This window comes from Anopheles bellator, chromosome 2 (genome assembly GCF_943735745.2).
Source record: "Anopheles bellator chromosome 2, idAnoBellAS_SP24_06.2, whole genome shotgun sequence".
Lineage (NCBI taxonomy): Eukaryota > Metazoa > Arthropoda > Insecta > Diptera > Culicidae > Anopheles > Anopheles bellator.
The window spans coordinates 68,400,171-68,423,002 of NC_071286.1; the positions used below are offsets into that span (position 1 = coordinate 68,400,171).

Sequence of the window (22,832 nt, forward strand, 5' to 3'; positions counted from 1 at the left end):
CCAGAGTGTCCTAGTTATCATCATCATGTCCAACCAAACGAACCCGGTCCTTGATGACAGCTGGCTCATGAAGATACAAGTTCCGTGACATATCTGCATCTGCACGAATCATCAAAGTAAAGTGTAAAAGCTTTCTCCCCCAAAAAACACCCTTCACCGCTTTTCGGAACGGGTCCAGGTGGCCAGAAGTTGGCAAGCAAAGGGGAAAAGACTTCTCCACACCGTCGCATAGGGACAACGGCCGTTCCCCCGAGGGGGCTGATAAAATTAGAACATAATCGTTTTTCAACAGCTGAATTTTCGCAAATTACTCTTCAATCTTTGCCCGACAAGAATCCAGTCTCTCGTGCCGCACCGAGACACTATGGGGAAATGACGGTCATAAACCAATTTAAAAAATTTGATAGTTAGTTAGTTTTTTAGTTATATTTTCCAAAATAGATAAGCAAGTAACCGTCCATTTTGCATAGATTACGAGAATTCCGAGAAGTCGAAAGAGTGATAAAAATTACTCTTTAAACCAACTTTTATCGGCTACTTTAACAATGGAGCAAAATTTTTTCGGAGCCTTGCGTAGAATAAACAATAAAGTCCGAAGATTCCGTTACGCCAAAATGTATGCAACCAGCAGAGCACGTTGTTATCTTGGATAAGTATTTTTTCTATAATCTCGAAAAAGTGGTTGTCTTGGATAACAGTTCGAAAAGTCGGTTGAAAATCGGTTGAAAAGCGTTGGGCTCGTAAGCACGATCGAAGGATTAAGGAGTCCATCAATCCGTTGGCAATTGTAGGAAGGCTTTTTTCGATTTGGCTACCTCGTACTCGCTGGATTTCACCGGAATATCACCGGAACTGAGAAACTTCTCCGGTGGGGCAATGCTGCGCCGTATCGGGAAAGCGGAGAGGAAAACTACGTTCTAAAGCAAATTTGTCGCATTCAAGCAAGTCTGTATTCAAATGAATCTTTGGACCTCATATCCTCGAACCGTCCCTTTGAGCGAGACAGAGTAGGTGTGTGAGTAGTCAGGTTCGACCGGGAAAAAGTTCACATCTCCCGAAGGAATCGGTGCGCCCCAGCGTTTCCGCGACCGCTGCCACAATTGATGGCATTCCCATCTCTCTCTCTCTCTCTCTCTCTCTCTTTCTGCAGGAGGCGAAAGTCGGGCGAGTTAATGAAAATGCATTTAGGTGTCATTCATTTCATCCTCGCTTCCGTAGGCGCCATCTGGCCCCTGGCTGCAGTAGCCAGAGTACCGAAACCTTTCGCAGAACCGGCGCAGCTGATTTTATTTTTGCCCCCTTGTTTTCGCTTGGCAGAAAGAATTTGGTCAGAAAGGTCCGGAGGAATGCTGTGCCCGTAGCACTGGCAGGCCACTGCAGTGGTCATTTCTTTTCGCAAGGTTCGGAGTGGTTTTGAAGTTCGATTCCCGCAGCAACATACTAGCGCACACAGTGTTTCCTTTTGTTTCCTTTTTTCCTTTTTTCCCTCACACAAAAAGCACTCACAAACAAATGTTTTGCACTGTGCTCTCCACATGACCTACAAACAAAGCACATCTGCAGGCTTCGGCACGCTGCTTCCGCGAAGAAACTGCAGCCCGTGGAAAGCTATTAATTTTCAGCTCGTGTCATCCATCTCTCTGGTAGCTTCGGTCCCGTACCGAGGCTCTAAACGGTCGTCAACAGCCATGGAACAGCCAGCGTCACAATGGAAAGCCCTAGGTTGCTGTAGCCACGACGGTCAGTAGTGGCCGGTGTGGATTATCACATCCAGGATCAGATCACCCGTGCGCGAGAAGACGGGAGGGACGATGGTGGCCGATAGCCCATCCAAAGCATGCTGTTCCGAGAACGGTGCTGCCGTGTCACCTGGTGGCACTCCCCATTACCGCGCTTACGTCGTTGTATCGTACTGATTATGGGTTTAAGCGATTATGATTATGTAAATTGAAAATAATAGATCGATTAAAGTTTAATTTCCCAACAGCATCGAGCAGTTTTCCTGCAGCAGTTTGTTGCGCTCGACGCAAGCGATACTGGAAGGGAGTGATGGGTTGGCCAAACCCCAACGGGGTCCATCGATGGCCGGTCGGGCACACTATCGATCTCTGCGAACACTACTAATAACACACACAGCGCAAGCGTTCGCTAATTACTTAATTCGTTTTCATACCGCTGAGAGGCTTAGATGTCACAGTGTATAACGTCGATCCGGCGGTGGCCCCCGGTAACGCTAGGCGTACGGTTTTTCAATTTTTCCCCATCGGAACACAATTAAAATCAGATTTATGGCCGTTACGGGCAATCGAACACTCCATTAGCGTTCGGTCCACGGAGGAGGATGATGGGGCTGGGCTTAAACGCAGCGATCAGCGCGTGTCAATATGCTACACGCAACGGTTTAGGGAGTACCGAGGCTGACCACACGCAGCACGACACCGTGTGCGAGTTTCGTTATGGGTTTTTATCTGTTAGCACCGAGCGCATAAATCAGCAGCTGGCGGCATTTACAAGCGTTAAATTGTATCTGTTTTTGTTCGCAACAAAATTTATGCGCTTACACTCGTGATTTTATGTCACGCAGCAGCATCGGTACATCTGTGACTTTCGTTTCATTTGTAGCAATATTTTTTGCTGTCCACTACGCTCTTAGCACTTCCGTTAATCCAACACGGTGGCTCTAGTGGTGTGCTGGAGCAAAGTGGAACTTTATGAATGTCGTCACAGTGTCACAAGATCGAATACAATTCGAATCATTTTTCTACGCAAGAAAACCGAAAGAAGATTAGATTTAAAAAAGCTCCTAATATTCTTCACAAAATTTCTCATCCTTTTAGCCTGCATTCAGTTGGATTCGTCGATATCCGGTCCTCCGTAGCGCGGGTTGACGATCTATTGATGAAAACCAACACCATTTTATGGAAGGAAGTACTTCCCGGCTCTCTAATAAACTCTAAACTCCCAACCGAAAGCCGTGTTCCCAATCACCGTTTCGATTTTGCACCACGCTTCTCAGTCACGGCGTGTGTGCGGATGGAAGGTGTGATGGCCGGAAGTTGAATCAGTGCTCTCGGGAAGATTAAAGAACGGCATCGAGCATCGTTCATGTACCAGCGTGATGTGTGGCGTACACAGATTGGATGGAAATGGTGGGATGTGTATTAATATAAAATTACAAGCGAAGAAGACGACGATGAAAACGAAGAAACCGAACGACGAGCCGGAAATATGGCAGCGTGCAACGATGTGGGTTAGTCGAACGGGCGACCGGGCCGAACAGAAACCATCGATCGAATGTCGGCCCCGGATGGGACGGCTTCCCAAAGGCGCCTCCTCTTCGATCAGCCCGGGCGCTTCCGAACGAAACTACTACACTTTGAAGTGAATGGGGAAAAGAAAGCAAAAAGCGAACGAGAAAGAAGCACGCAAAGTTCATATTCAAAAACTCACTCAGCGAAAAGCTCCCCGGGCCCGGCACGGCAGCCACTCCGCAGCGTCCCCGGCACCGTGCTTTAAATGATTCCAAGGATTTCCTCATTTTCCTTTCATCAAAGCCCGAGGGCCACCACCAGCACAGCACTTACATGATCGTCTGAACGCCGGCATACATGGCGGCAACCGGTTAATCTCAAGCACTCACCTACCGGAGCAGGGCCCGGCGATGAGCCAGTCGAAGAGCATGTTAATGCAGCCAACGCCACCGCCGCGCGGCGCGGCTGATGATGCCGAAACTCAACAGGATCAAATCATCATTTCGTGCGGCGAACGAAGATTTTTAGCACCACTCCAGATGAGATGAGCAAACAGTCGGGCAACTTTCGATTTTGCACTCCCATTTTTGCATCCCGCTGTTCAGTTATGATACCGGACCGCGCCCGGTGGGGATGCTGTGGATGATGAGCCCTGAGAGGTAGCATCGGCAACCCCGTCCGGGATTTAGCGAATCATCCCGACCGAAAAGTCGATCGTTTCCGAAAACCATTGCTCGAGTCCCTCGGCTCGAGTTGGGCGCTCACTTCATAATATCGCACGGAAAACGGAAATTGTCCTGCTGTGTGTTGTAGCCGTGTATGTTGCCGGCTAGCTCTCCGGCTCTCTATTACGAGAACTACGGGGCTACCCTTAGCGCACTACCCCTCGAAGCCTGAAGAGTGACACGCCATCGGCAAACTTTTCAATATTTGCTGCTTAATAATGACATGAAGTATGTTTCCAGCTTTCCCGATGCCGCTCTGTCTGCCGAGGCCATTTGATGGGGAACCAAACAGAGGAAACAGGCACGGAAGAAAGGGAGTTGTAGTTGACGGCCCGGTCGTTACATCCCAACCCTGTTCTGCCACCCACCGTTTCGTTCGCTTCGTTTCGATGATCCTTCTTTACATGTTTAACTTTCCACGGCCTCTCTGCAGTTTGTGATGGCCGGGCGGTGCCCTCGGTGCCGCCGATGGGAAAAGTTTCATTTGAAAAACAACAATTTGACTACAGCAGGCACCGGCCCAGGGACGGACTGGCGCCATCGGATCCGGGACCCTCTAAGCCCGCTAAGACAAGACGCGCGGCACAGGTGGCCACAGGCGCCGTTCCCGCTGGCTTTGGGAGAAATAAAAATCGATAATCATGAATTATTGAGGCTCTACTCAAAAAGCAATGGCCGAGCGACGGAGGCCCACGTGTCGTCGTCAAGCCGCTTAACAGTCATATTGATTAGTGAGGTACCATCCGACGACGTGCTGCTATCGAACGAGTGCATGTTTGAAGAAAAAAAAAAGCGAACCCAACGCTGGTGCGTTTTGTTCCGAGTTTTAGTCGAGGAGTAGTGCCTCAAAGGACCTACCACGACCATCGTTCGCATCACTCACGCGCACGGCCCATCCGCGCAACAAGGACACACACATCAGAATCAGGTTGCGCGAAACGCGCGAAAAAAGCGCTGTGTGTATAAACGTGTCCCGCGATGAGTCTTTTGATGTGCGCGTTTATGCTCCGGTGGTACGTCTATCAAAAGTAGAGCATAGGATCGTTAGCGGCCGCTGGCAGCGAGCGCGGCGCTGTTGAGTGACGGTGTGAAAGTTATTGAAAAAAAAACCCGTTTAATGATTGTATGAAGCAGGATTTTTCGAGAGTGCTGTCAACGGAAACGGCGCTTCTTTGAGGATGAGTGAGTTTGTTTAGTAAAATATGTTGTGGCACTTGGTGGCATGCGGGCCCGGGGCACAAGCGATGACATGCCGGGCGTCTCCATCAAGACAAGCGTAACATTCATCGCACTTCGGAATGATTTGATACTAGGTGATAGAGGAAGTCTTTACGCGACCGTAAAAGTGAGACTTTGTTTAACTTTAAACCAAGCTGATGAAGTTTATCTACAAAAGTCCCTTTAATGTTTTGGGCCCTTTTGTCCATTTACAAACGCTAACGTAGATAAACTTAATACTAATCCTCGAGGACATCTGCAGCATCAGAATTCCACTAAAAGCTGTGTGGTCACGTTTCACACGGCTGTTGAATTATCACACGCTACTGATAAAAATTATAGTCTAATGTAACACCTTTTGAACGAGCCTTCATTTGATAAGATCATAGCTGTAGAAGCAGGGAGATTAACAAAAGTACTTTTGAAAATTTATTGCACCTTGTTAGTTTTCTAAACTAGTTCTACATCAAATACAGATTCTTTTCAGAGATTTTTTAGGCAAACCTATCCCGTGTATGCAATACAGCAGGCAGTCGTATTTTCCGCAGAGATGAGCATTTGATGGAACGTTTTACCCTCACGACCCCTAAAAGAAGAAGGGTTCTTTTCATTGTACTTCAAATTCAATTCGTACATTTGACAGCAATGCGTTTTCATATTTCATTTCAAACCGATTTTTTGTAACGTGCCTCTGTTCAAATTGTGGCACGCCTGAAAAATCCGCAAAATGTTCGCGTACGGGGCTCTGTCTGTGGTTGACGACTGTGATGTAGTTTTTATGGCAGCGATTCACTCAGCGTTCCAGCAACGCAAATGTTTGAAGAAGCACCAAGAGTGTTAGAGCTCGTTCCGGCCACGATGCGTATGCGTTTCACCGAAGCTACAGATATTCGACAGAGGTCTACCACCGTATCTATTACTCGCGCCGGGCATAACCAACTGCATCGGTTCCGCATGGAGGTTGGTCAAACAGTTCGCAATAGATCCTTGGTGCACACGCCACACACGCGTGTACAACTCAAATACTGGTCAGCGCAATTGCATCGCTGCTGCTGCTACTGCACTGGTTTAGTTTAATAACTACGACCCGAAACGGGTTTAGACTGCGGTCCATTTAGCTTGCCACGGTGAATAAGGTACACAGAGCTGTCCGGTTTCGGGACTACCGTACTAAAACACACAGAGAGCAACGCGGGAGAGTCGCACGCATAACGACCGTAACGATGGGTCCACAGAAAGAAACATAAAAATTCCGCAAGAAACTCTTCTGGCGGAGAACGAAAAACAAATAACGTTGAAGGAGAACGGATACGTTGGGACCCAAAGGACATGGTTTTTCCCCCACGCGTTATGCGGATGGAGGCAGCATAACAGAAAGAAAGAGAGAAAGAGAGAGCGGGAAAGCTGGCAGAGTACTTACCCCGACGAGGGTCTTGATGTTGTGCAGCGCGTCCTGAGCTTTGAGGGCTGCTTTTCGCGTGTAAAACGTCACAAAACAGCACCCTGTGGAAGGAAGAAGACGAAAACAGAGAAGCACGATAAAGCAACGGGACACAATGGCACAAAACGATGACGGTAACGCACGGAACTGGTTCAACAATTTAAACGGTAAACGAGCAACTTTGGTCATATGGTGCACAGCCGATATTGAAGGCATATTATTCGGACACGCCACGATCGCGGACACACTTTTGGACGTGCCGCAGCAGGTGGACTGCGTCAAAGCAATGCGCATCGGGGTAAAATAGTCAGCAATTTTTTTATATACAATGTACATATCAAACCCAAAGATAAACGAAGCAAGACAAACTGAACAAACAGTACATACGGAGGGTGTACTCGATACATATTAGGCATTCCAATATTGATACACGGTGTACAGTGTGACTTGGCATCGATCCTTTTTTGCGAAAGTGATGCCTCAAGCACACCGGAACGAGGTCAGTGGTATAAAAGTAAATAAAACAAAACAGTACAAACACATCAACACGGAAATGGACACAAACTGGTCAAAAGTAGAGATGAATAAATAGCGACGCACAATTTATAAAAAAGGACAACAACTGTACAGCATGTTGGCAAATGGCTGTGGATGCTGGCGAGGAAGTGGACAAAATAAATCAAAAAGTAGCAGCGTAAAACCGACGGTGCAGCGCGCATCCAAACGAAAAGGGACAGAACATGCCCTGCTGTAAAGTTAAATTGGGTTTTTTTTCAAACACTTTTTCCGTTCAACAAAATAGTGCCTTGCACTTTAATGGTTTGTCTGGACGGTACGAAGACGCGGTCCTTCTAGCGGCCCCAGACCGAAGTTGATGTCGAGGGATGGTCGGTTTCTGTTTCGCTCAACCGGCACCACCTTCGCGTAGCCATACGGTTCTGATTATGCTGAGCTTAAGCCTCCCCGCTTCGCACCCTTACTCGAGATGCCCTGTTTATTCACTGCCTGGTAAGTCCCTCGCGTTGACTTGATTCGATTCAGGTTAGGTTTTTCGAGGAAATAAGGTGACAGGGTCCGAAAAGAGATCATCGGACGGATTTGCGTCTGCGGCGTCTTCGACCGGATATTAAAAAAATTCAATCGAAAAAAAAAGAACGGAACGGAAGCTGCAACTGGGGTTCGGTCTTGAAACTAATCCTGCCCGTATCCTGCTGCGGCGAACGGACGGGCGACTTGTTTTGGACATCTCCACTACGCCCGGCGTACGGAGCGCAAACATAAAAGAATACAAAGTAGGGAGGAGCTAGGAAAAAATAAATAAATATAAACTCTTGATCAGTTTTCCCGAGGGCCCACAACGGAATTGAGAGTAATCGAAAATGTGGGGAGTAATCGAAAATTCAGCGACAAAAATGAGATTCGGGTGAGTTTGATGTTTTGGCGCCTTTTTTTAATACATAAAAGTCATGCGGTCGCTATTAGGTGGTTCCTCGAAATAAGGCTCATGTTTTGCTAAATAAACCATTCGTGCGTTTAAAATTTGAAATAGTCTTTATACAGTTTTGAGAAAGAATCTCCAAAAGTCTACAATATCAAGTACGCAGTTTCTTACATTACTCAAATGTGTGATTTTGAAATGTTTATCGATCAATTCAAATGTTGGTACAAAAATGCTAAGCAAAATTAAGAAGACATTACCAAAATACAACCTAATGTGAGAAATTGATATACAAGCGATATCGTTGTGTTATCACAAAGCCATCGGTCAGGATGCCTTTAATTGCCGCATATCGAATTGAACGCTTTCCTCGGTCCATTTGAAGTGGAGCTTTTGTCCACGAACCTGTCATGTGGATGAGTACTTCCAAGCACCATCGAGTGGTTTCCGAATACCCTAAATTTGTTTTCTCCCAAACCGAAGGCTTCTGAAGGCTCACATTGCTTGCAACGCATCTCGTACTCACACGAGTCCACCCTGACTCTTACGATACCGATTCCGATTGTTTCATAATCGCATTGTTTGTGTCATCGTTGCCGTTTCGATAGCATCACAGTCCAGTTTCTGTTGTGGGCCATCGATTTTCTTTGACAAAAATGAAGCACTCAGCTCAGCCACCATTGCGGATTACACTAGAATAGCAATCTGAATCCACACCCTTACGCAAACACCGCATGGAACGGCTTGTCCAACGAACGACCCATTTCCCAGTTCGATCGTACTGTTGAAACGAAACCTAATTAAGTAACTAATCTTCAATGGTGGGGAAGCTTTGCCTTGAGCCGTCTGTCAACGCCAGACACAAGGCGGCATAGCGATGGAGACACTTTCGATGGTCTGCCATAACTCTTCTGGCTAGCTGGGTCCAAACTGGCGATAGGTTACACTCGGGGTGGTGGTAAATGGACTCTGGAGGTCACTCACTCTCTCGTCCGAAAGACCAGTGCCATTCCTGGTGGGCTGATCCAGAAACTGGAAGATGTTTGATTTCACCTCATCACAATCTTATCCGTTTTCTGATACACGAAGCAAGCAGAAACACTATCGTTTGCAGCATTACGGACACCAAAGTCCCGACAGAATGGGCGGCGGCGAAGGACTTGAAGACACGGAAGTCCAGTGCCAGTGTGTTTGCTTTGTGGTATCGCCTTGGAATCGATTCCTGGAAGAAATCGCCACCCATCCCGGCGGTGCCTTCACTCCGTAGTAACCACCCATGAAAGACCAGACTTGGCCGACCGATCGAGAGAGCTGCAGGTTGTCAAGGTACGACACCCCCAGGGCCATAGGCTGCATTTGTTTGGTTTGGTTTAGTTCGTTTGGTTGGGTTTTGTGGTTAAAAGGAAATGAATTCCGTTTCCCCGCCCACTTCCACATTCCCGGTGTGCGGGGAGAATCCGGATCCGGGTCCCGGTGATCCTTTTCAGGCGGCAACGAAGAAGAAAGGAGCTTAAAAAGACCCACAGCTCAATCCCTGGGATCAGTGTGGACGGTGATGGTGTGCAATTTCTTGGAAGATGTTTGTTTAATTATAATTTCTATAGGCCGACCAATGGGGCAGAGAGGCACCGGTCCAGTCCGGAAAGAAGGGATGAAAGTGAAAAATTGCTCTTCTGAAAATCAAGCCATCAACCACACACTGGCTGTGGCGGACCGGCAATGCTCCACCGGAATCGGACATCTTGTCGCTGTCTGTCTTATCAACTCGTTGGGGCAGAAATTAACAAAATCAACGAGCCACAAATGTAGCCTTATTTCCCTTGCTTGGTCTTTCCCGGCTGACCGTTGTTCTGTTTATTGCCAGCGATTGGTCAGACAGTGGCCATGGCAAGACTTTATCAATTTCATCTATCTAACCCAATGTGACTTGGGCAGATCGATGTGAGGCTGGCGTAGAATTATGCAGCCTTTAGTTGGATAATTTCTTCAGACTATCCTGCGCCAAGAAAAGCAAAAAAGTTTTCTTGTTGGTTGAATTCATTCAAAATTTAATAGCAAACTATCAGCATCCTATTCTTTGTCTCTTTAGTATATCAGCTATTGGGATTACTGAACAATGTATGTTTAATATTCTTCCATTAAACTGTGAGACCGAACGTAACGACAGAACCTGTCTACGGGACAACGTTGCGGAATGGATTTTAAGATAACCAGCATCGTCTTATGTTTGCCCCATTAAGGGCATGGTACGACGAAGAAAAGGTTCGTTTAAATGAAATTAATTTCCAATTATCAACCTTCGCCCGGCGCTGGAGTTTATCTTCGTGCCGTCCGTTGACTGCCGAAGATGTACCTTCCGCCTCCCGGCAGCATGATGATCCTTCACAACGATGGAGAGGTTTTCCATGCGAGCCTAGAACACAATTAGGAACCATAACCGATTTTACAACGACGGTCTGGCCCGGCTTGGCCCGGACTAACGACCGGAAAACGTAGGGCAAGAGGCACCAGAGTGCCATCGGCAATTGTGGAACTGTGGGAAAATTGCCGTTTGGTCGGTGGTACTCACCGCGTGGTTCAAAATTTTCCAACCGAACCGCGGGAACACTGGATGGATGGAGAGCGCTCCAGCGAGCGAGGTCAAATTGCTTCACGGCCCGGGAACCGAAAGCCATGACGACGACGCCGGCAAGGATCTTCCGAAGGCTGTAATCGCTTCCGAAGCAAATTATAGGTTCCTCACCGTTCCATGTTCTTTTAATGGGCTGCCGTCGCTGTCGGAGTGTGTCTTCGGACGAGAAATGCGGTCTCTCAATTTTTAAATAACTTATGAATTCCACCATGCCACCAACACGGAGCATATGGAGTTGGTCTTTGGCTAATGTTGCTGCACGCGGTACTAATTCCGCTCCCGAGCGCCCGCTACAATGCACCGCGGCCAACGGTCGGTGCAAACATGGCACAATAATGTTCACTCGTGCGGCCTTCAAGATACTCACTTGGCCGGGGGAAACGATCGCCACTCGGCGGAAAGTTGGGGAAAACTTTCCTCAAGCCCTGGGCTCGCTTGAAGCTGGTAAGGTGGAAAAACACACGTCAATATGTTTGAATTATTAAGGACCACTACAGAGTCCCGTGGTTGGGCGCGGTGCAGCCGTGAGTCGACCGGCTGGCTTCGGAACTGCAACCGAGACTTGATTCAAAGTTTGGTGAATTATACATTGCCAGAGCGGAGTCAGTGCGGCGCGCGGCTGGTCTCCGTTCGGCTTTCGGGCCGGAGGAAGTCAATGTATTATTTTGAGGTCACTAACGGCGGACGCTTCCAGAACGGTGGAAGCGTTCGTCAGACCGACTGGCGTGACTCATAAATTTGTGATTCAGGTAAGGTATTCCAACCGATGGCGCCCCTTCCGATTGGGCACGAACAAGAAAGCTAGCAACATTGTTACAAACATCATCGATGGAACGAAAAACTTTATGACAGTCAATTTCGGCACGGACGTGCCAACATCGAACGTCGATCGATGAACCGTGAACTGCTCTCGTGAGACACTGCCAACCAAAGCACCTGTGGGCGAAAGCTGTCCAGACGCGGATGATCGTAAAACTGCTCCAAAGTCGTAAATATTGTGGTTCTACAGGGAAAATGGCGTGTAACTGCGGAGAAGATTGATCAAAAATAGCGATTCGATTTTATTCGTGCGGGTGGTGACAGAACGCCAAGCTGAATGGCTTCTGGCGTGTGCCGTGTACTTTGACAAGCGGCTTTCAGCGTGGCACCTTTGTGCGGGATTTTACTCAAGGACACAGTCCCACCGGTCCGACCATAATGTAATTAAACGGTGCAAAACACAAATGCCAGCCGACCGGGAATTAGCTTCCCTTTCGTCAAATCAAATCGCGAGTCCGAAGGTTTCCTTTGGGTACGTAAACTAAATCCAAGCCCGACTCCTGGAAATCCACCCGTCCCGGGTTGCGTGCGGCTTATTGAAGGCCCCCGCAGTGCGTGGCTGTCGATCGTGGGTTTCGCCAAAACTAGCGCCACGTTTACGACTGCCAACACTCGGACATGCCGACGTTACGCGGTTTAATTGATTCAATTAAAGCCCGCTGATTCTGGTCGACAACCGGAACCGGGTGTTCCGGTCGTCGGTGTTGCCATTTTGATTAATATTCATTTCGAAGCCCACCGGAAGGACTTTATGCAGCGGGACTGCGAAAAGCTCGAAACCTACCAGGCGTCTCCATCGGCACCGCAAAGACGTTGGTCCCGGGGGTGTCGTCGGTACAACTTCGGGGACCACTTCGCGATCAGCCATTCCACAAGTTGGGTCACCGACGTGCGTCTTGGGAGTCGCTGTAGGCGCACAGAATGGGGCTCGTGAAACTTGAGCCGATCGACAAAAGCGTGCCCGTGGCCGGAGGTGTTGTCGCCGGTACGCCGGGTGCAGCGCGCGCATAAATTGGTCCAAAGTGTCGATTATGAATAATTAAACATTTTCCGGTATTCGCGAGAGTACGGAGGAACCGCAACAGCAACTCGATCGCTTTTGTCCACCAGCGTAGGTTGGGCTATTCCGGAACGTGTAGTAATCGGCTCTATCGGCTCCGGTGAATCCTGACACCGTGGCGCACTCGGAAACTGACCGAGTAACCCGATATTAATTTGAACAAATTTTATTTGGCCACTGCGCCAATAGTATAATTAATTTCGTTTATTCCCGGCATGCTCACCGAACCGTAACACGATCGGATGTAGCCCACAAGGGGTATCGGGTTGGCTTATCGGGTTTAGAGCCGTTCCGGGGTCGGTTGCATTACACACATAAACCAAACAACGGCCCACCCACCGTGTCACACGCTCTCGTCTATGTGTCGATTGTCGCTGGTCCCCGCTAATTTCATTCGGGTTGATCACAAAATGGACGTTCACAGAGTTCACAAACCAGAAGGGCGGGGTGGGTGCGGGCCGCGGTTAGAGGTTTGACCAATTTGCTACACCGCCGGACCCTCCGAGGCCCCAGGGGGGAGGGGGCCGGCCCCGGAACCGGAAGTTAACTTTCTAGGCAATCGACGGTCGACGGCAAACGACACCACCACCGGTCCGGTGTGAAATGAATTATATGCAAATTATGTTTAAATTCCAATTGACATTGTCAAATTTATGGTAATTGCTTTATTATGCCGGCTATCAAAGGTACGTCAGGAGGCTTTCCGCACCACCGTCACTGGCCCTGGGCGGACGTGGAGCGATAGTCAAAGCTGGGCTATGAATCATTTTTGGCCACACTGTTCGCTCAACGTGCAACCATCGCCGGCGTGCAGGACTTCGGGGTCGGTTCGAACACCCAAAGATCCCGAGGCCAGGATAAGCTTAATGACGCGTGACAGTTTCTTTTGTGCATGTTCAGCTCAATCGGGCATGCGAAACCCTCGACCCAAATTCATTCGGCCCTGGCTGAGGGCGCGACCCGGCCACCAGGGCTTCCTTTTGCGTGAGTTGACACATAAATTAAGGAAATTTTACGATGGTCACCGGGCGCAGTCGAACCTAACTGGAACACCTTCCTAACTGAAAAATGGCCCGCCCTATCGGGAGAGGCTTTCAATTTGGGGCCGGAACCGAGGAGCGTCGGGGGCGATGCTGACGCCTTCGATTGCACCTCGTGCAGGCACAGGCTTCGGTGGCTGGCATTTCGGGCCTCGATGGTTACGAGAGAGTTAGATTTTATTGCCACTAATAAAAAAGGCTCGGTGTAAAGGGTGCAAAGGCGAGCTAAAGGGACCGAAGGCGAGCCCTAGGCACTGCTCTCAAGGACAACCCGGTGAACGTTGTGTGAAGCTCCATCCTGTGCGATCGTTATGTTTAATGTTTATGGGATCTCTTGGCTCGGGTCGGCATCGAACACTGTGGACGAACGGGGCACGGAACGGAACGACCAACAGCGGGGGTCTACAGCGGGGGAGACACAGATGTCCTCAACGAATAGTGTGGAACGGCGACGAAAGTGTGCCCATCGCACGCAACTAACTCAAACATTTTTATGCGCACTCGTCAACGGTTAATGCCTCAAATTAATAACGAAACGTGGCACGACCGAGCTGGACATTTTATCGGTCGAACTATTGTGGGCATTCGAAATTTTTACTTTGAATATTGAATCAAAATAAGTATTTAGGATTCGGCAGCGCAATAGGATAGTTATTTCATATTCTAGCAAATCTACATGCTGGATCATATATTCACTTTGAAGTTGCCATCTATCTTCTGCCTTTACAGCGCTGTGTATTTTAGTAAAACGAAACGGTCTCGTACACTAGTTCTGCAAACAGAAGGCACTTTGCGTATGACGAGTGGTTTAACATCACCAGGGAAATTAACCGCACACGTGACAAGAGCCAAAGTTTTCCACTTTTGCCAGAGACGGATAGTGGCGTGGATTATAACCAGCAAGGGCTCGGACTAAGCTTTATGATGAAAACTTTTTCACCGAAGCGGGATTGAAGAGGCTAAATTGGAACATTTTTCCCATGATTACACCAAGGACAGGGAAACTCTTGTTCGCATTAATGTCACAACCACAACTATCGCTATAAGTGACACTTGACACGTATACACACTCGTCGAGGACGGTGAAATATAGTTATACTCTTGATTATACGTTATATACGCATAAAAGGGTCGTTGAGGCAAACGATTTTGTTGTAACAGCTCGTGGTTACTTCCACTCTCTTCAAGGTACGCAGGCGACCAATAACTGTAGCGTCGATTTTGGTATGCAACAAAAACTATTATTCCGTTGCCCAACTATTAACTAGACTGTCGGCAGCCATTAGCTTCAGGCACTGATGGCCGTGTATGTGAGACTCGTGTTTTGTGTTAATAATATTTTATGAACATCCGTTCAGTAGCATGACCAGCTGGGAGTTGGATCAAATTCCACAAAAAAACGGCGAATGATGGCTCAAAATTAAACCGTCAAAGTGCGAATTTGTGATCCGATAATAATTGATGAGCTATTAGGGGCCGAGTTTGGACGGCGTAGCTTCAATTATTCAGCCTTCTCGGGGGTGATGGTGGACGCATAATAATTGCATGGCGCACCCCATCAAAACTGCCAACCAACTATTACTTGATCAATAGTCAGGGTTTTTATGCGTTTTTCCGATTTTCGGGGTTCTAACGCATCAAGCCTCCCGCCACAACGCGATCGCAGATTATGCGCTTAATTAGTGCACGGTGATGGCAACTGCGCCGTTTCGGCACTAGTTCTACTCCAGTATGTCGGAAATTAAATATTTAATTTTCATTTTTAAACCATATTCGTTCCGCGTTTTTTAAGGGTGAATAATTTATTTTCGCTAACCACCCAACAATGGGCCCAGTGGTGTGTGGTTCGGAATCAACTGTGCCCTAACGAACTAGTATTTGCTGAGTTTTGCCATCGCAAATATCTGTCGAACAGAGCTACTATTCGGGAGGGGCTGGGTCGATTTTTTGCGTTTGGTTTCTTTCCTGGATTCTTTTCATGCAAATATGTTTCGGAACAAAAACTGTGATAACTTTCGAATGGTTTATGCAGCTCTGGGTATGTTGAAAAGAAAAAAAAACCTACTGCACTTCTATTCAATTGTACTCCAAGAGCACCGAAATTAATTTATTATCCTTCTTTTGAACCCACTTCTGGTAGGCCGGCCGGCGTGCTGGTGTGTATATTGTGACTCACCATTCCATCACATGTGGCAGCCATGCTGGGTGAAAAGCCACTCGTTTTCCATTCCACAAAAAGGGATCGATCGTGCCGCCGAAGCGGAGCATACCAGAAATAAAAGTAACCGAGTTAAAGGACGGTGCAAACCCAGGACAGAACACGGCGGGGAGGGACGGAACGGAAAATCGATAGCTCGATAACCTAAATATATCAATTGCATTGGCCGAGTGGCCACATACAACTGACCAAGCGATGGCCAAACCTCAGGTTGCCAGCCAGCCAAAGGCTACGCTGCCATAGGACCGCGCCATCGCCCATCATCGATTTGAATAAAGTGAGGACGGCACAGGGTCTGGGAAAGAGAAAGAGAGCAGGAGAGGAGCAGTGAAATGAAACACGATAGAAACACCACTAATCTGCTCGATGGCCGGAGCCTTTCCGAGGATCCGACTTCGATGGGTTGCACTCTTTGCCGAGCAATCCACCGCTCGCATGCTCGTTATCTGTAATTACTTCTAGCAGCATGATTCGGACCGGACAGAGTGCATTTCGAACTAGAGAAGCAGAGGGCACCTCCGGCCGCAACGACTCGCCGCCGCTCCAGAAATTCTGTCAGTAATCTAGCTCTGAGGTCTAATTAAGATTGTCAACTTAATTACTATCGCTAAAGTTTCAGCTTTCACTCCGGGGCGTCATTTTTTCCCTCCGGCTGCCAGCGGAAAATGCTGTCCGACAGGATTTTCTAATGGGAAAATGTATGATTGCAATCCCCTCGAACCGCTCCAACTCCGAAGTGGCCCACTTTCAACCCCGATATCTGGGTGGCGGCGGGAAAATTGGTTGATTTTCGATATCGCTCTAAATTTTATGGGGCACTACCAGCGGACAAACCCCTTTAATGAACCCCGAGAGCTGGGAACGGTAGAACACTTTGAGTTAGCGTCTGCGGATCGTGTCGTATCGTTTTAACGTGGTCTGTGATCGGCACCTATCTCAGACGAGTTATTCCACTTTCTTTTGAGAACGAATAAAAGAGTTGTATCACTTTTCACCTTAAGTTTATTCAATTGTAAGCCCCTTTAAATGTTTTTTAAAACTATGAGAAGATATTTCAACCTTCGACGGATTTAGGAAACTCTCGAACATTCTGTAGCTATTCCATTTACGTCGAGCTAATGGTACTCGGCAATAGCCTTGACATTTATACAGCCCGGTGAACGTGACCCGCAGCTGGCTTTTCTCACGTTTTGTGTCAAATATGGGCCACACTACGCAAAGAGGGCGGCACAAACTTGGCAATCTGTCGAAAACTAGACTCGTCCATTCAAATTTTACCGTGAAGATTTGCCGCGCGCAACAAAAAAGGCTCCAATTTACTTTTTGTGACGTTCCGTTTCGAAACTCTTTTCTCTTCGAATACTTTCGAGGAAAATAGGCGTCATTAAAAATTGAAATACTCCCACCGTGAGTCGATGGGAACTTTTGCACCGCGGGCACCGCCGGGGCCGTTTGAAAATCGGTTTTTGCTTCTTGCCTGGTGCTAGCTGAACAATTCCTCCTTCATTCGTTCCATTTAATGCCTAAAACATGAGACAACGTTCCATAATATCTTTTTTACTTTTCTTTGCGCGGCGAATGAAAAATCGTGACCGACTATTATCGCTCCCTGGTTCGTTTCCTTTCGCGCACTTGAATGTCATTTTATTTGATAACTTGTCCGTGACCGAAAAGGAAAGTAAGGGAAAAATCTTTCGATTAAATTCTATCCATGGAGGAGTTTGATAGAGGTCCGGCTTTCGTCGGCGAATAGAAGTGACGCGGCTTGAATGAGTGAACGATCGAATTTTCGAGGGAAAAACGGCCCGTTTGGGTTGTATTTTTGTCGAAAGTTGCGACAAAGAAATCGTGCCCCGGCCAGCAAAGGTGCTGGGACTATTTTGCTCCCAACCAGAACAGGTGAATCTCGATCAAGCGCACGGCCGGCCGTGGTTCGTGATTTGGTGTTTCGCAAGCAAGGCGAATGGTTCTTTTTTTCTTATTGGGGTTGGACGATAAACCCTTGTACGTGCAACGAAGCACTTCGTCAATAATCCCTTAAGCAGATTGTCAATTTTGCAATTTCTGTAACTTTGCCAAAGGCTCACCCCCCTTTGGGGCCTGGTCCTATCTTCTGGGTCTGAACTTGACGATGAGAAAAAATACCATACGACACAGAAATAAAATGTGAGAAAATGCTACTTTCAGTCGAGCGCAGCAGAGCGGAAGGCTCTTCTTACAACGCGAAAGCCGATTTCTTGAGGATTAGAATTACAATACGATAGAGTTCGCACCACTTTGCGAGCAAAATCCAGCAAAAGCATAAGGTAGAGTGTAATTTGGACTTCAACTAGCCATGGCTGACAGATTATGAAAGATTTAACAATATTTGCACTTTTTGCTACAGGCCTTAGGCCTTCCCGGCCAATTATCTGGGAGAATCATTTTTAACCATAGTTCCCCTTTCGAATATTTATATATTTTTCATCATTCCCCGGCAACATTAAAGACTTTAGTTTGTAAGGGTCGAATTTTGAAGCTGTCGCCGAGAAGAGGGCGGAAATTGTGATTTTTGGAAAACCCTTGGCAAATGGAAGGCAAAACACAATTTAGATCAAACCAACATTTTGACAGCCCTTTCATCTTTCGGTGGGCTGAAGAAAAACCTTCGCCGACTAATTACAAATCTACCGGACCCAAATCAAGTTTCGGTTTCCGTTAGCCACGGGCACCGCCCGTGGCCTTAATCATGAAGAAGCCCACGATGGAGTGAAGCCATGCAAACGAAGGCGAGAGGTGAACGCTGGTAACGAATGAACGCAAATGCCAACATTTAAACCGAAAAGCCCCTGGCAGAAGGTTAACGAAAGTTATGAGCCAAGTTGATCCCTGTCTTGCTGCCGCCAGAACATCACCGAGTTGGTGTTGGGTTTTTCTATAGCGATGGGTAATGGATACGAATAAAAAGTGATTCAAACCGAGCTGATCTACAAATCTGTCTAGATCGCGCAGAGTGTTTCGGCGACCGTGATCAAAGCATCGGAAAAATTACACTCCGTTTTTTACTTTTTACTTTTGTCGTAATCTTTACCAGCCCATTGAAGCCCACTTTTGTGGTTAAAGTGAGTGACCGCGATGTTCGCGGTACTGCTGTGCTCGGTGTATCTTTTCTTGATTGCTAAGCCTACAGTGCTTAGAAGGTTTGGTTACTTATACTTTACCCACAGTTCGCGTTCACCTCGGAGTACCTTAACAGGATCCCGGAAATCTTGTGTGATTATTTCGTCACCTGCACTTCCGCCGTTCATAATCTTTCCAGACACCTTAAGCTCCTAGTTGTTTACCGAGAAAGCCTCAGCATTATCTAATTCATCGTACCTGAACAACAATCTGGTTGCGAAAGCAAGTGAAGCGCGTTTTGATTCAATTTGAAGTTGAATTTAAATTAGGAACCACCTACGGCCACCGAGGGGGATGTTTCAGGGAGCGCAACTGAAAATTTGCGCCATAAGAGGGAACCGAAAAATAGCGCTTCGTCACGTTCGTTGCGTTTTTTGCTTTGTTGCTTCTAACAGATCAGTCCCTTCACGCAAAATCTGCCGGGAATTCTCTAAAAGGTGCCAAGCCAAGCGTACGCTGTCCTGTGCGTCACGCAATGTCATGCTGATGACCGGAAGAGGATAAGAAAATCCCGCAAGAGCGTCCTGGCACTCGACAGTAAGGATGCGAAACGCCGAACAGTGAGGCGACATTCCTTTGAATGGCGTTGCTTCACGCGGAAACGACGAGAATGGCTTCAAAACGAAGCGAGCGAAGTTTCCCGATTTCCCCAACATATTGTGGGCGATTTGATTTCAAAATTTCGTCCCGAAGGGGGAAGAAAATCGAAGCATGACGTCGTGACAAGCGCCCTCCCCGGCCGACAACCGATAGGCAGGCCGACTCACAGCCGAAGGAACATCCGCCTGATGATGAGGTAATCGAAAAATGTTGCTAAATTTTCTGCGGGTGGATTCGAAGGAAATCCTTCACGGGGGAGGCAAGAAACCATCACGAAACCGAAACCATGACAAAATGCGGGCTTTACGCCGATGACGTGAGTGGATTTTGTATCATGGTTCAAACCGCCGTATGGCTGCTTCCGTGTGTATGTCTTGTGTAGGATCCCGCCTTCGAAGGATCCCGTTTCTCGGAGATAGCGATTTCGATGGGCATCAGCAACTAAATCATCGCTGCAATCACGAGAATACACGACGGTTGAGTAATTGAAATTTCTTTCCGCCATAACGTGACCACGTAGGGGGTTGATCACAATAAGGCTGCTTTAGTAAATTTGATGTGAAGTAACGAGTAAACGAGTTCGAAAAGTAATAAAAAAGTTCAAGCCATATCAAAAGTAACTCTCAAACAATGTTCACTTGAGTTGTACATAAAAATATTTCACAACGTCATCTTCAAAGCCTAGGATTAGTTCAGGTAACTGACAAGAGCTCCACCAACTAGGCCAGTGGCACGTCTCTCAAAGCACACACCGTTCGCCTCAATCCACGGCTCAAAAGTGGCGCACTTCACAGCCACAGGGAAGTACTGTCGATGCGCAATCCCTTAAATTTCAATTGCTGAACAAACAGAGATCGTTCCTTCAGTGGCAATAATCCTCTCTAAGATTTCTGTATCACGCAACTGCGATTGAAAAACCCCGGCACTGGCACAAGAGTAAGCTATTTCCGAGTTAAAGTTTATTTTTTGCAGTCACTGTTTGTCCGTCCGATCGGCCTTCGGCACTTGCCAGGCACTGGTCAAATGAATAAATCGATGTGTTGCACTTTGCTCGCACTTTTCCAATCTTCCATGACCAACCTCGGATGGTAGCGAACAACCCCATTATGGTCCACCAAGAGTCGTCCGTCCATCGTCGTTCCTGCGAGCTCGAGTACAGCATGCATTACTTTTATTTCATCTCCCAGGCCATTCCGTTTTGTCCTATTTTACGTCCTTCCAGCGCACGTCAACGGTTCAACACGTCCGGCAATCCGGAGAGAAATGAGTAATGGATTGGAAATCAACAGTTCACTCCTCGCGATCGCCGTCAGCCAGGTCAGCGTGTGCAAGGAAGCCTCTGGGCATTGTCCGACGCTCGCAAATGGGACAGAAAGTAAACTAGGACGACCGGACAAAAGTACCGGTCCCGGTCGGTGACGGGCACACGCTAAAGGGCATCGGGTCACTCGAAAAGTGCGGTTCGAGAAAGATTGAGGCACGGTCCGGCTTTTGCAAACGTCCACCACCGGACAATGGATCACTGTCCCGGGGCCGGCGAGGATGTCAGAAAAACATCAAGGATCTTGCATTCAGTGCTTTCCAAGCGGCACGGCAGTGTCCTGTGTCCTCACCGAAAAATGCTCACGTGCACCTGCACAGCGGGGGCCTCAGCAGCGGCCGATCGGTCGACTATTCTGTGCGTCAACATTCGAACAGAGCCGAAAGAAGTACTGCGGGCATGGCAGAAGCGAAAGGATTTCCAAAAAATAATGGCTCTACCGGGAGTGTGGAGGAAAAATCGCAGCTTGCAATCGTTCGGAAAGTGACGATGATGACGTTCCTGGGGTTGAGTTTTCGGGTTTTTTCTCTCTCTTTTGGGTTGTTAAGGTGAGTTCCTCTTATCATTCTTCCCTTTGGTCGTGTGCACACTGCTGTTAGAAGCTGATCATCGGCAGAAGACCACCCGATGCCGCCCCAGCACGGACTGCAGTCAGAAGTTGTTCCCTAAAATGGCAAAACAGTGTAGTGTCGTCGTGAAAAAAACGCACCCATTGCAGTACAGAACAGTGTCCTTAACCAGGTGAAAAGCGTTTAGCATGAATTCTGAAGCACCATTGTCCGTTGTCACAACGGACAGTGCTATCCAGAAGTCAGCTTTGTGTTGGTTCGAACGATGCGCCCTAAAGCGGGACAAAATCTTCCGGCGGTCTCCGACAGTTGCAAAAACTGTGAGGTCCCGTTTTATGGACCTGTCTTTACACCCGGTGACGAATCAATTAACGGCAATATATTGGACGACGGAACACGAACTCACCCTTGCTTTGGCCGGATGTTTTGTCCCGCAGCACGTTGATCTGGTGGACGCGCCCGAACTCTTCGAACATCTCCTTTAGCTGCTGCTCGTCCATCGAGCGTGGCACTTGACCCACGAACATCTTGATGTAGTCCGGGTCGGGCTGGTCGCCCACGACTTCCTCGTCGTGGTCCTGGCACATCGCCGATTTGCTGCTCACGTCCGAGCCCGGCGTTAGCGCCATATTATTGTTTATCACCTTCGGATTGTTGTTGTTCAGGGTATGATTGTTATTGTTGTTGCTTCCGGGGCTGAGGTTCACGTTGTTCGCATTACTGTTGGCCGTGTTCATGATGGCACTGAAACAGAAGGAAGAAAGCACATTTTAATACAACAATGAGTCAGACTTGAACAGATATAACTTTGCTTTAGATTTATGCTACAAACGACGCCCCAATACGAAAGATAATTTCTACAACTTAATGGCAACCGGCCTAACCTAGATTGGCTTAAATTTCGGCGCACCATTCCATCAAAAGGGCGCACGTGACCATCTTCGACCACCTCTTCGGAGCCGCTGTACACGCTCCCGCAAGGTTTCGTGTTTCACGACAAATTCAATTTCGAGCCGGTCCAGCATCCTAATGATTGCTTCCGTTTTTGCATCGAATCCGGAGCGGTTCCACCCGTAAACGCGGTCGATGGCGACGCTTGAAGACAGATTCGTTCCGTTCCGCGCTGCCACTCCTTTTCCGGTTCATCGTTCGTTATGAAAATCATTTGTCACGATGTAGCAATTTAACGGTAGACTCCCGGGAACGGTTCACGGCCAACGACGACGACCGTCCGTGAAACGTGCTTCGAATTGTGAGATTTTCTGCCCCGATTCTGCCGGACCCAGCCGCTCGAGCCAGCGCAACCAGGGCGAGCCGAAGCGCAATCTAATCTCGTCACAC

General features: G+C 47.9%; 1 protein-coding gene across 1 annotated transcript in view; it reads right to left on the reverse strand.

The window, feature by feature from the left end:
• LOC131211399 (CUGBP Elav-like family member 2) overlaps nucleotides 1–22,832 on the reverse strand; it is a 103,583-nt gene that overhangs the window by 75,698 nt on the left and 5,053 nt on the right. The window contains exons 2-3 of the mRNA XM_058204841.1: nucleotides 21,898–22,235; nucleotides 6,615–6,697 (exon numbers count right to left, since the gene is read on the reverse strand). Coding sequence (XP_058060824.1) covers nucleotides 6,615–6,697; nucleotides 21,898–22,228 — 414 coding nt within the window. The 5' untranslated portion in view covers nucleotides 22,229–22,235. The remainder of the gene's footprint in view (nucleotides 1–6,614; nucleotides 6,698–21,897; nucleotides 22,236–22,832) is intronic.